This window comes from Myodes glareolus, chromosome 22 (genome assembly GCF_982192425.1).
Source record: "Myodes glareolus chromosome 22, mMyoGla1.1, whole genome shotgun sequence".
In the NCBI taxonomy this organism is placed as follows: domain Eukaryota; kingdom Metazoa; phylum Chordata; class Mammalia; order Rodentia; family Cricetidae; genus Myodes; species Myodes glareolus.
The window spans coordinates 54724161-54737281 of NC_142047.1; the positions used below are offsets into that span (position 1 = coordinate 54724161).

Genomic DNA, 13121 nt, shown 5'->3' on the forward strand with positions numbered 1-13121 from the left:
CATGGTTTAAAACCGCAACAGTTTAATGGACTTTTTACTCCATCATCCGCCTTTCTGAGCGAACAAGAACCTTTCTAAATGTTCTTACGGCTACAAGCAAAACTAGCTCACACATAAAAACATAATCCAGTGCCCGAACTCAGCGACGTACAGAAATCACCTCGGCGACTTGCAGAAATCACCTTGGCTTATTTTTCCAACAAAAGAAAGAGGAACATGGTTCAGTGATTCAGTGTCGGGACATTGGTAAATACTGTCTGTGTCGTCTGCACAAGCCATGGAATCATCCGTGGTTCTGAGAGGACGGGGCCCACATGTGGGGGCATGGCAGTAGCGAGGCACCTCACAAAGGCGCACAGGAAGGGAGGGAGGAACATCTACACCTCTGACGAGCAAAGACAAGGCCTGCTTGTTGCTGGCTTTGTTCATCTTAATAATTATTAATTTTTGGTTTTTGAAGTAAACATTTTTTTTTGCTGTAAGGAAAGAGCAGTATGCCTTAACACATGGGAACCAACAGGCGCCATTAATACACACACTTCCCTTCCTGGTCAAGTAGCTTTCCCCAAAACCCGTTTTCATGATTTGTGTTATGGTTCAGAAAAAGTAAAGAAAATGATTTCAAGTATTCAATTCCTATCAAAAATTGGTATCAAAAGTAATAAAGGACCTAATTCCATAATAATTCCATGTTTTAAAAAATAACTTAAGAAGCAAGAGGCCTGGCCCTTCACGTGTACAAATCCTCTGGTGTAGCTAGAGTTTCTTTAGACACCGTGGGGTGGAGTCCGTGTTGAGCACCTCGATCATGGACCTCAGAGTCGGGAATGTCTCTGACACTGACGGCAGGGTCTTGTAGGAAGGGGAGATACTGGAAGAGAAACACAGGGAAAGTGACTATTACCACTGCTTAACAGGAAGGGCTAGAGCCTGGGGATACGCACTCCTATGAGGAACTTTCTAGAGTCTCTCATGAGGGACAATGCCAGAAAGGTACAGCAGCCACTTTCACAGTAGTGACCTCACATCCCGAGCCAGCTCTCACGTCACACATGCTGCTGGGGCTGGACTCTGAGGATGCTGCCTCAAGCCTGGTCTTGCCCTTCTCTAAGCTCCGTCTCCTTCATCTACAGTGGCAGATGAAATCCTTAGCTCAGAACTACATGAGCCCCGAGGAACATTACATGCCAGGTTCGCCATGAACCATGACTGTACAATATGAGGCTGTGTGGCTTGTGGAAAGAGTTGCTAAAGCTTCCTAAGAAAAGGAAGCAGGACTTTCCACCCTGTGATCATAGCATCAGACCACATGCAAACAAGGAAACTCAAAACAAGACGACAAAGACAAGCTAAGCACTGTGGATGACAGACACCTACTTCTCAGTTGGTTTTTTGGTTTGTTTGTTTGTTTCTTTTTTTGTTTTTGAGACAGGGTTTCTCTGTGTAACAGCCCTAGCTGCCCTGAAACTTGCTCTGTATACCAGGCTGGCCTCAAACTCACAGAGATCCTCCTGCCTCTGCCTCCTGAGTGCTGGGATTAAAGGCGTGCACCACCACCACCTGGCCCTATTTCTCAGTTTTAAACAGTTCAAATGGCCCAGTAGGTGACAGAATGGGTGTTGTCGTGTAGGCGTGAAGAGACATGAAATAAGTCAGTGTCTTCCTTGTTCCTAAAGCACCGTGAGCGCAGCTTGGACACATTCCCCAGTGGTTCTGGAGATCGGAGCTGTAGGCAACTTGCTGGCCTCTGGCACATGGTTACAGTGGGGGGGGGGCCCTGCCGGTCACACACCAGGTCACTCGTCCCCGCCTAGGCGGCAACACCGTGCCACCATCTCAGAACTGGAATGCCACAGAAGAACAGTCACCGGGCCTGTGCTACATGAGGCTCATGGAAAATGAATGGTTTCCATGCACTCCAGAACCCTAGGCCTGAGACTGGGATAACGGATAGGGAGAAAAGAGAATCTGACTACAGAAGAGAGATCCAGTAAACTTTGCTTCACATACTACTTTCCTTATTTTTTTTTAAATCATCACTCATTTTAGATTATTACATGTGTATTTACATATGTGTGCAGGTGGCAGGTGCATGCGTGTATGTATGTATGTATGTATGTGGTGGCTCCAGGTTGATATCAAGCCATTTCCTTAATTACTCTCCACTGTATTTATTGAGCCAGGGTTTCTTGCTGAACCCAGAGCTCACAGATACAGGTTAGCCTAGCTAGCTACCGTACTCTTGGGATCCCATCTCTGCATTCTGAGCCACCACAAGTACCCAGCATTTTATCTGGGCCCTGGGATCTGAACTTGGATCCTCAAAGTGTGTGTTATCCCCTGTATCCCCTGAGCTATCGCTCAGCCCCGCCATCACTTGTTCTCCTGTAGCGAAGTTTCTCCACCTTCAAACGGTGTACTGAAGGACAAGACTAACCTACGAAGTGAGCACACTGGGGGGCCTCTGCCCAGGGTGGAGTACGGAGCCCCTCCCTTTCCCAGCAAGGCCTGCATCAGCCACAGTTACCTTTTCAAGTTCATCCAGCTTTTTGCTATTTTGCTGAAGGCTTCTGAGCCAGGGGCTGTCATGGCTTCAAAGTCAACTAACTGGAAAAGAGAATCAGGATGGGATGATATGAAGGAAGGGACCATGTGAGGTCTAACTCACGTGTTTCATGACGAGAAGCCCAGAACATGGTGTGGCCATGCAGCACCCCCTGCCAGCCCAGCATAACCAGAAGCCTGATAGGGGAGTTCAGCCAATCATATTCTGTTTCCGGGGCGTGCCGCCCTCAGGCAAAAGCCTGCCCATAAACCTAGTAAGCGCGCTCCGCTAGCTCTCTTTTCGCCTGGCTCCTGCATCCAGACAGATCGGTTGGATTCTGGTGTAAGCTGTTGTAAGTCTTACTTCTGTTTATTAAAGCTGTATATTTTGTATCAAGATAGTCTGGGGACTTTTCTTTACCAATCGCCCTGCAGCTTCAGAAGCCCAGGACATGGAGCCGTCATGCAGCACCTGCAGGACATGGTGCAGCCACGCAGCACCCCCAGGACACGGTGCAGCCACGCAGCACCCCCTGCCAGCCCGACATAACCAGAAGTTGAGGACATAGTGCGGCCATGCAGCACCCCCGGGACATGGAACAGTCATGCAGCATCCCCAGGACACAGTGCAGGCTTGCAGCACCCCAACAGCCTGACATAACCAGAAGCCCAGGACATGGAGCAGCCACGCAGCACCCCCAGGACACGGTGCAGGCATGCAGCACCCACTGCCAGCCCAGCATACCTTTCCTTTGGGGATCTTCCCAGCCACTTCTTTACCGCTGGCCATCAGCGCTCCCACAATGACTGAGTAGGCAATGACACTGTTCAGAGAGAACAAATTCTGGTCGATGGCTACCGCACTAACCTCCCCATGGGCTTCCACCATGAAATAAAACCTTACACATTTAGTCAGCCCTGGTCGATGGCTACCGCACTAACCTCCCCATGGGCTTCCACCATGAAATAAAACCTTACACATTTAGTCAGCCCTGGTCTATGGCTACCGCACTAACCTCCCCATGGGCTTCCACCATGAAATAAAATCTTACACAAGAATTCTTTGGACTAAAACCTACCTTAAATGTTTAATTAACAGAGAATTTTGCTGTGTTTATTTTCTACTTAAAAAGAATATGGGCCTTAAGGGTCGTTGTCAACAGGAACACTGTTTTCTAAGGGAAAACCTATTTCCATCAGTTTACTTCCGGCTTCTTCTCATTTTTTTGAGATAAGCTTGCAAAAGTCTCTTCTCTTGGACTTACATTAAATTCTCTTGAGGGTTGGTCAAGAACGTTATTTTTCTGCCTGTCTGTCTGTCTGCCTGCCTGCCTGCCTGCCTTTCTGCCTTCCTTCCTTCCTTCCTTCCTTCCTTCCTTCCTTCCTTCCTTCCTTCCTTCCTTCCTTCTTCCCTCCCTCCCTCCCACCCTCCCTCCTTCCTTCCTTCTTGAGACAGGGCCTTGTTACATAGACCATGCTGGCCTCATACTCACAGAGATCCACCTGCCTCTGTCTCTGGGGCCAGCATTAGAGGCGCATACCACTATACCCAACAAGGATGTGATGTGGGGGCGGGGGGTGGGGGTGGGTTTTAGAGGAATCAATAGGAGCTTCCTATGATCATGATGTGCTGTAGAGCCTGTCCTGTATCAGGAAGTGTAAGCCATAGCAGTAGTTTTGAACTTGAAACTACCATAGTATAGGATATCACTTACCTAGATCCTCGAGACAACGGCATTAAATTATAAAAGTAATAAACTAAGGATAAGATTAAGTTGCAGACAGCGTCAGCTTCCTAGGAGAAAGGACAGAGGTTCATGAACTTAAACCCCACAAACTAGTGCTGTACTGGGTGAGGGAATTCGTTACTATGTGGGACAGGATGGCTCCCCTCCTCTCCCCAAGGCCCGCTTGCTTGTGTGCTGTGTTCCAGTGTCTACACAGTCACTACAGCAATTGTCCCCAGCTTCAACACACAAGAACAGTCTCCTTTACCATGACTTGCCATTTCAGAACGCACCCTGAAGCCAACATTTCACAAAGGAAAGGCGATACCTAACAGCCTTTCTAGAACGAGCATCCCTTCCCCAGGAGACTCTCACAAGCTGCTTCCCTCCGTTGGGACTGAGACTTAGAGGCCAATGTGCTTAGTCCTATATGGGCCAAGGTCCCTGAACACATGGAACAACTGACTGATGTCAAGGAAGTAGAGAGGCTTCTGGGAGCCAATAGCCTCCACGGTGTGAGAGGAATGTCTTCCTCCTGCGAGGAGCCACTACTTGTCTCAGTAGCACAGGGAGAGAAGTCACAGACTAAAGAACAGCCGGCCAGTTTCTATGCTCTTTCACTGCCAGGAGCCAGCCAGCACGCACCAGTTGAAATGAGAACTTGCTGGGAATGTGCATTGTGTGACTGGTCACACCACAGCTGCAGCCAGAAAACAGAGCACACGCCGGTGCTAAGGTCACTCCCTCCCCGTGATTCAGCCCGGGATCCTAGTCTACATCAGGGTGGGCCTTCCTTCCTAGTTAGCCTCTCTGGGAACACTCCACAGATACAGCCAGAGGTGCCTCCTAGGTAATCCTAAATCCTGCCAATGTGGCAATCAAGACAACAGTCTCACACTAAGCAGCGACCATAATGTAGAGAAGAATACGGGAGGAGGGTGAGAGACAGACGGCTTTCACCATGGCCAATCTTGGTAAATCTCTCCTGTCCCTAAACTTGCGCTAACACAGCCAATGATACAAACGGCTAAGTGTGCCATTCCCCATTACTGGGCTTCTTAAACCCCAGATTTTTTTTTTTTTTTTTTTTTTTTTGCCCCATAGGACCATAGGACTATAAAAAAGAAGTTGAGAAAATTACGTTTGATTTCAGACATAAGATAGGAAAACAGGGGAGGGGTTTATGTGGAACATTTACCAAAGAAATTGCAGGTCTGGGGTGTGGCTCAGCAGCAGGGCACCTGCCTAGTGTGTGTGGAGTTCTGGGCTCCAGCCTCAGCAAAACTTTCTCTCTCTCTCTCTCTCTCTCTCTCTCTCTCTCTCTCTCTCTCTCTCTCTCTTTCTTTCCAGAAATAGAGGAATAGAAAATGAGACAAAGCAAAACCTACCCCAAATTCTGAGGAGAGAATCAGCACTTTTCCTTTTGCTGTCAGGTCTTTATAAAGGGCATCGATTTCTGCGTGGTACAGCTGTGTCCTCTCTTCTGTGGTTTGAGTTTCCACAGAAAACAGGATATTGCCAACCCTGTAAACATCAACAGCACTGTCAAAGGCATGGATCAAACAGTCCGAACAGGAAACCACGGAAGTGGTGTGATGTGTGTGTGTGTGTGTGTGTGTGTGTGTGTGTGTGTGTGTGTGACGTGTGTGCTCGTGGTGTCTGCCTAGAGTGCTGGGTTACTGAAACAGGTGTGCTCCAGGCTGGCATCACGTCCCAGCCACCCTACCATAACCAGGAGCAGGAGGTGTGGGAGGCTCACACACAGCTATTGCCGTGCAGCAAACTGCGGCTCTGTGAGGGTAAACTCACGCAGCACGGGTTATCATGGTGTCATCAAGAGAACCTTCTAGTTCTTCATTCCTCTAGCAGGAAGAAGGGGTCGTGTGACGTGGCCTGGGGACAATCACAGCTGGGCAACAGTTCAAAAGGGAAGAGGATTGATAATCTGGAAGACTTGGGGAAAAGCTGAAAGTGTCATGGGAGTAGTGGCCTGAATGTCTGTCTGTCCTAACCAAATTCAGTTATGCACATGCACACACATGCACACACATGCACGCACAACATGAAGTAGGGAGGGGTCTTGCTGGGAAAAAGGTTTAGTGGGAATAGTTGGGGATGATAATAGGGTAATAAGGTAATTACAATGATAAACAGGTAATAAGGATTGAGAAAGACTAACACATAGGAATCTGTCAAAGAAAAAATACTTTTTAAAATGCTTCTAAATCAGCGGCTGAGAAAAAAAAAAAAACAAACCATGAGGCTGTGAGGAAAAGGTCAGAAGAGGAGGTCACAAGTGACAATTGCAACCTGCCTCCCGAGTGCTGGGATTAATGGTGTGCGCTCCCACCATCCGGCTTACTTCTACTTTCTTAATTTTGGCTATCTGTTCCTCCAAGCTTTCCACTAAGACAGCACCGCCCTTGCAATACACACCAGCAATCCCTGCACGGCAGCCTGAGCCTGCACAGACTGTTATCTTCCTGCTGCCAGACAAGCTCTCCATAGCCTCTGAGCAGCCAGGGAGAGCTGTTGCAGGAACACAATGGGCTGTGCACTTGGCTAGGAAAGATTCAGTCCCAGACATACATTGTGAGAACACACAGGGCCCCACCAGCCCACATCACACTTGAGCACACATACTTGTCTCCTGTGATAGTGATGGTGAAGCCGTCATATTCTTTCCCTTGATCTTTGAGGCTGGGAACTTTGGTGTTCACAGTGAACCCGTCCTTCGTTTTGGTGTTAAACTGCTTTCGAGGGGAAATAAAAATCTATATTAGTTGCAACTCAGACACTACAACATGATGCTGTCACCTACAAACATGTTGGGCCATTTACAGCTACCCTGGGCTGCATATGCTCTACAGGCTGCAGACAGACAGATCTAGTTCTGATCCATCCTGTACCGACTCAGCCCTAGGTTTGTCTAAGGCACTCAAATTGAGAGACCATGTGCTCTCTCTTCGCAGGTAGTGACTAATGACACCTCTCTTTAGGTAGAGCACAAACCCCAGGAGCCCCAGTCTCAATTCCCACAAGCCTACGGAGTAGCAGAGACTCCAGCAGCAAGGTGTAGGGTAAACCTACCAGCCAGTATCTGGCTCATTGCGGCAGCTGCTCTGGGGTTGTTTCTCCTCCCAGCTCAGCAGGCAGCAATCCTGCCTGCCAGCAGAGCAGCAATGCCAGCAGAGCAGCAATGCCAGCATCCCTACCTGAAAAAGCACTTTGTGTTCCTGCAAGCGCAACCCCAGAAATGCAGTCCTTAGAGGAGCGCAGCATTCCTTCTCTGGCTGGGGAGTGTTATCTGCATACTCTAGCTCTGCAGACCATGGGTTATTAGGAGTTCCTCAGAGCTGGCCCAGGAGCTGGTGTCTCCTAGGAACACCCTGGATGCCAGCTTCAGATGCCAGCTTTGGGTTAAAACTTGTGACATTCCAAAATGGCAGTAAACAGGCTCTGCCTTTACTTTAGACACACGACTTCCTACTTTGGGTACCTGGTGCTGTACACGTTTTCCTAGGATGAATGGACCTGGAGTAAGACAGCCAATGACAATGGTCTTTTCTGGGCTCTGGCGGGAGGGCTTCTCCAACACCAGGCTACGGGATGCTGGCTGGAGGCTCAGGGCAGGGTGCAGCTGGACAGAGCAGGCTACAAGGGATGCCAGTTGAACTGAGGCAGAAGGCACCTTTCTTTCAGGGAATGGCTCTCAGAAGACAAGCACAGTACTTACTGTACGCCACAAACAAGACCAGGGAGAATGCATACTCACAAAAAGAAACAAGCTTGGCCAAACCACTGGGCCAGGAAGTGGCAGAGTGGAGGGTGAAGCCAGCCCTAGCTAATGAGCCATGTGCTGGGGCACGAGTCCTTTTCTCTAAGTCTCCCATCGGTACTCCATATTTTTTCAGAGGAAGCAGCACGCTACATATTTCCTAGACACTTTAAACACACACAGACCAACCAACACATCCACAATCTGACTGAAAATGCTCCTACCCAAAGGATAGGCTCCTACAGACAACACAACATGGGCAATGCTGCCACCGTCTGGCGAGGCGTTACGGGGCTCCCTCAGTACACTTTGCTTTCTTTTCCACTACCTGTACTAGCAGATTTTGTCTTCCCCCTGACATCTCCACAGGAAAGCAGCTGGGAAGCTGACCTGCTGCAGTTCCTGGTCCTTCTCTATGGCGTGTCCTGCCACCCTCAGTCACGGGAGTGATTGCCAGGATACTGAAGGTTAGTACAGGCAGGTGGACTTCAAAAGTCGGCTGAGATCCTTCTTTCAACTGTCAACACTGAGACTTGTCACAGTTAAGGATTTCCTCTTTAGTTTGCTCTCTCTCTCTCCTCATTTCTCTCTCTCCCTCTCTCTCCCCCCTCTCCCTTTCTCTCTCTTTTGTGAGCTTCCAGTGGGACTGACATCTTTCCCAGGTTCTGACTTTCTATGAGAGGAGTGCATCTCATTTTCACTCTTTCAGAGTGTATTTCAAATTAAGGCAGACATGCTGTTGCACGTTGCAAGTCATGCTGTTGCTGCTGACCCAGCATTAGGGATCAAGGACAGGTCTAGTGTGCTCTGCCATAATTCACAGGGGGTCACCGCTGGGACCAGAGGAAGCTGGAGGAAGCTGGAGGCGCACATAGGAATGGCCACCTTCAAGGCCACAGCTCAGTCTTGGCTCTGCAAATCCACACAACTCTGCTTAGGGCTCTCTGAGCAGCCCCTGCTGTGCCACAGGCTCTCCCTGCAGACACTTGGCAGTGCAACACGGACCCCTCCGCCCCCGCCTTGGGCACCTCCTCCTCTTCTACAGCGGCTGGCCACCTGTCCTATGGTACCATGAACATTCTCCAAGGAAGCTGGGGAAATGGGATTCCTTGACGGTTCTCTTCTTTCAGGAATTAGTCTAACTATAGCAGTCCTGGGCCCCCACATGTGGAAGCCCTGGATCATGGCCACAAGTCCAGTTTCAGTGCATTTATTCTCAAGCCCCCTTTGTTTCCTGAGCCAACTGCTTCCTCCAAAATCTGTTCTGGCTGAGTCTGGTTCAGCACTGCATTTGATTTTGGTTACTGTGTACAATGTGTTTATGTTGGGATTTCGGATGGCATCCTTCATAAATTTCAAAACAGCACAACATTAAAATATGTGCTTTGTTTTCTCTCTACGTTGCTTGTCTTCTCTCATCCAATTCCTCCTGAAAAATTTTCCTTTAGTTTACTTATGTGTAAGTATGTTTCTTCTGCATGTATGTCTGTGCATCTTGAATGCCTGGTGCCCCTGGAACTGAACTAATAGACAGTTCTGAGTCACTTATGAGTGTTGGGAATTGAACCCAGGTCCTGGACAAAAGAAGCCAGTGCTCTTAAATGCCAGGTCCTTGTTCCAGTCCCACCTGCGACTCTGATGATAAACTTACCTTCATAATTGGAAGAAGGTCTTCCACTTTATGTACCTTTTCCAGAGCTTCTCTGACTTCCAGCAAGCCCTTTGGATTATTTGCTCTTGAAGAGAGGGGGGAAGCAGAGGGAGGAGGCAATGGAGATTAGTGTAAAAGTACAACAAGTGGATCTCATTTAAACTTTAAACATCTGTTCCTGAGGACCAGCAGCTCGGTGCTGCAACAGCTCGGTGCTGCAGGCCTGAATGGCCTAGGGCTCCTCACTGACTGTACCGTCCACCCAGATCAATGATACATCTGAGAAAACTGTCTGAAGTGTTCAGACCTTCCTCCTGCTTGGCATCCCCCTAAGCCACACAGCACTGGCTGAGTGTTGGTGTCATAGGACGTTCAGATGATCTGAAGCATGTGGGAGCATGTGTGTGAGCTTTGTGTGAATGTCATTGTGTAAATACCATTTAATGGAAGGGTCCTGAGTACCCAGAGATCTTGAAACCCACTGCCAGGCACTGAAGATAAACAGTAGCCAAACTGGGCAACAGCAAGATAAGGCAATCCTAGCTAACAAGTGCAGAGATGGAGATGAGAATGGAGATCAGAGAAAGCAGCACGGTCGGCATGGCCGGCAGCCTTCACATACACCCCACATACGTGTGCAGGTGTGGAGCTGCACATGGAGAAGATCAGAGAAAAGCAGCATGGTCGGCATGGCTGGCAGCCTTCACATACACCTCACATACATGTGGAGGTGTGGGGCTGCAGATGGGAATGGAGGAGATCAGAGAAAACAGCACGGTCAGCATGGCCGGCAGCCTTCACATTCACCGCATGAACAGGCACAGGATTCTTAGCAAAACCTTGACTGTCCTGTTCCAAGTGTGCAGTGGGAAGTATGTGTGGCTCAGATTAAAGTACCCTGCTGGACTCCACGTTGTCCTCAGCCCAGGCTGGTGATTTCAAAACTCAGAACTGAAGTCTCCAACAGACAGAGGCTTGGCAGGCAACTGGGGCTATCACAGTGCTGAGTGTCAGGCTCAAAGCACTCCGAGGCCATCACACAGACTCAGGCAGGTGACGGAAACTTTAAACTTCTGAGCTAGACTGTTTATCTGCCAGTGGCTCAGCTTTCAAATTTCACAAATATACATACATAAGATGTATGGAACCAGTCTTTTACATCAAAGGGGGGATCAAAATCTTACCCGTGGTAAACAAGAATTCTATCTTTAATAAAATGAAGTATTTTCTCAAAATATTCCAGGTATCTCATATTAATCACCTGACCCCTGTAAGGTAAAAAAAAAATGATAAAATTAAACATCATTTTACCATGGAATGTAAATATCAGTTAATTCTGAAAACAAGGAGCTGAGACCAGTGTGGCAGAGTATAAGAAAGCTAGCCCCATCTCAGCAGGAAGCCTGGGCTCTTAGTTCCTTCACGGGGAAGGAAAACCCTCAGCTTAAATGGAGTTCACAGCCGACGGCAACTACGTTAGGTGGACACGCCATCTCTGGCTCCCTGTACGGCAGTCTGCATGTCTGCTGATGCCTCTCCTCTTCAGCAGTCTTCCTTCCCTCACTGTAAACACCACAGTCCTGGCATTCCCGCCCATTTTTTCCTTCCTTTACATGCTCTGGAAGATGTTCGTGTCTAGCAACAGCAGAGTCCGAGTCCCGCTGCTCCAGGAATACCATCCCGATGCTCAGAGCACCCGCGTGCCAACGTTCCCACTCGAGTAGGACTTCTCTCCCCAGTAGAGTGCTTCAGTCTCCAACCCCTGACTTGCCACTCCCAGGCTGACAGGGGACAGCCATGGCCTAAGCTAGAGGCTGAAGGAATCCCTCTGAAGCTACTTTACCAGGCACCCATCTCTGAGCCACTGCAGAGTTCCCTGCAGCGCCACAAAGCACCTGCAGTTCCCCTCCAGCCCTGCAGGGGTCGCATGGGTCTGCACCTTTTACACGTGTTCTCAGACCTCAAACCCTTTCCTTTGTTCCCAGTCTGCTGCTCCCTCACAAATCTTATCTGTCAACTGTTGCCACCATGACCCTCCACATGTACACATCTGTCCTTGTTGCTTCTCTGCTCACCATCCACAAATGGCTCACCACGTTCCAGCCTCCATGCCTGAGACTCCCTGGAATGCACAGCTACAATAGATGGCTATTGTAGGCAGCTATATTAGATGGGTCACAGCTTCCTAGTTCATCAGCGGGTTGGCGTATGACCCCATTCTCTATCTTGGGACAGTTCAGGCATGGCTACTGGCTACACCAGGAGTCCTTTTCTGCCTCCATCAAATCCTGACACGGGGCCTGTGACTTGGGCACCACTCAGCAAGAACACAAGGAGACACAGTGGCCTCAGTTACAATTCACCTAAATCTAGCTAAGAGAATCACAAATCATTCACAAAAATTGAGAAATAGAGAGGAGGCAACTACAAGGGGGAAAGATGACTTCTAGAAATTAAAAAGGTAAATATAAAAAAGACATTTACACTAAAACCTAAATTTAAATGTCAAATGTTAGGCAGAGTAACATTTTCTTGATCCAGGTTTCTGGAGTTAGAAGTATTTTATCTAAAATCATGCTTACTAAATGGCAGGCAAACCAAGAGCATCCCTGAAGTGGGTCTGTTCAGTATGTGTTCATGCCTGTTGTCAGGGTAGCTAAGTCCATAAAGGAAGGAACGGCAAGTATTCACCCAGGTCCCTAACAGCAGGGTTCAGGACAATACAGAGACTGTCACAAGGGAGCAACCACAGTGACTGGCCCTTAGTGTTCAGGGTGGAGCTGGGGGTCCCCGGACACAGCAGACCCATGAGGACACTATGGTGACCCTTAGTGTTCAGGGTGGAGCTGGGGGTCCCTGGACACAGTAGACCCATGAGGATACTATGGTGACCCTTAGTGTTCAGGGTGGAGCTGGGGGTCCCTGGACACAGTAGACCCATGAGGACACGATGGTGACCCTTAGTGTTCAGGGTGGAGCTGGGGGTCCCCGGACACAGCAGACCCATGAGGACACGATGGTGACCCTTAGCGTTCAGGGTGGAGCTGGGGGTCCCCGGACACAGCAGACCCATGAGGACACTATGGTGACCCTTAGTGTTCAGGGTGGAGCTGGGGGTCCCTGGACACAGCAGACCCATTAGGACACTATGATGACCCTTAGTGTTCAGGGTGGAGCTGGGGGTCCCCGGACACAGCAGACCCATGAGGACACTATGGCAAATACTGAATTCTCCATCTAATCACTTCCTAAGCTGTTTTATGACTTTCTGAAAATTGACACCCCAGTCCATAATTCGTGAATCCACCCTTCAGCAATATTCTATGTGTGGAGGTGCGTGGCATGCATTGCTTGTCTGCAGCTGGAACAGCAGAAAGGGATTTATAAAACTCGCGGGTGCAGAGCTACCACGGGTGTGTTC

The 13121-nt window shown here is 49.0% G+C and overlaps 1 protein-coding gene across 6 annotated transcripts in view; it reads right to left on the reverse strand.

The window, feature by feature from the left end:
* The window catches only part of Ttc13 (tetratricopeptide repeat domain 13), a 58120-nt gene continuing 44999 nt past the window's right edge, over window positions 1–13121 (reverse strand). For 3 of the 6 annotated variants that reach the window (XM_048450205.3, XM_048450211.3, XM_048450208.3), the window contains 8 exons: window positions 10885–10968; window positions 9701–9785; window positions 6915–7021; window positions 5660–5795; window positions 4260–4339; window positions 3290–3368; window positions 2528–2607; window positions 1–871 (listed from right to left, as the gene is read on the reverse strand). In XM_048450205.3, coding sequence (XP_048306162.2) covers window positions 757–871; window positions 2528–2607; window positions 3290–3368; window positions 4260–4339; window positions 5660–5795; window positions 6915–7021; window positions 9701–9785; window positions 10885–10968 — 766 coding nt within the window. In that variant the 3' untranslated portion in view covers window positions 1–756. Of the gene's footprint in view, window positions 872–2527; window positions 2608–3289; window positions 3369–4259; window positions 4340–5659; window positions 5796–6914; window positions 7025–9700; window positions 9786–10884; window positions 10969–13121 lie in introns of all 6 variants that reach the window. The other 3 variants (XM_048450204.3, XM_048450210.3, XM_048450206.3) reach the window with 1 other exon arrangement.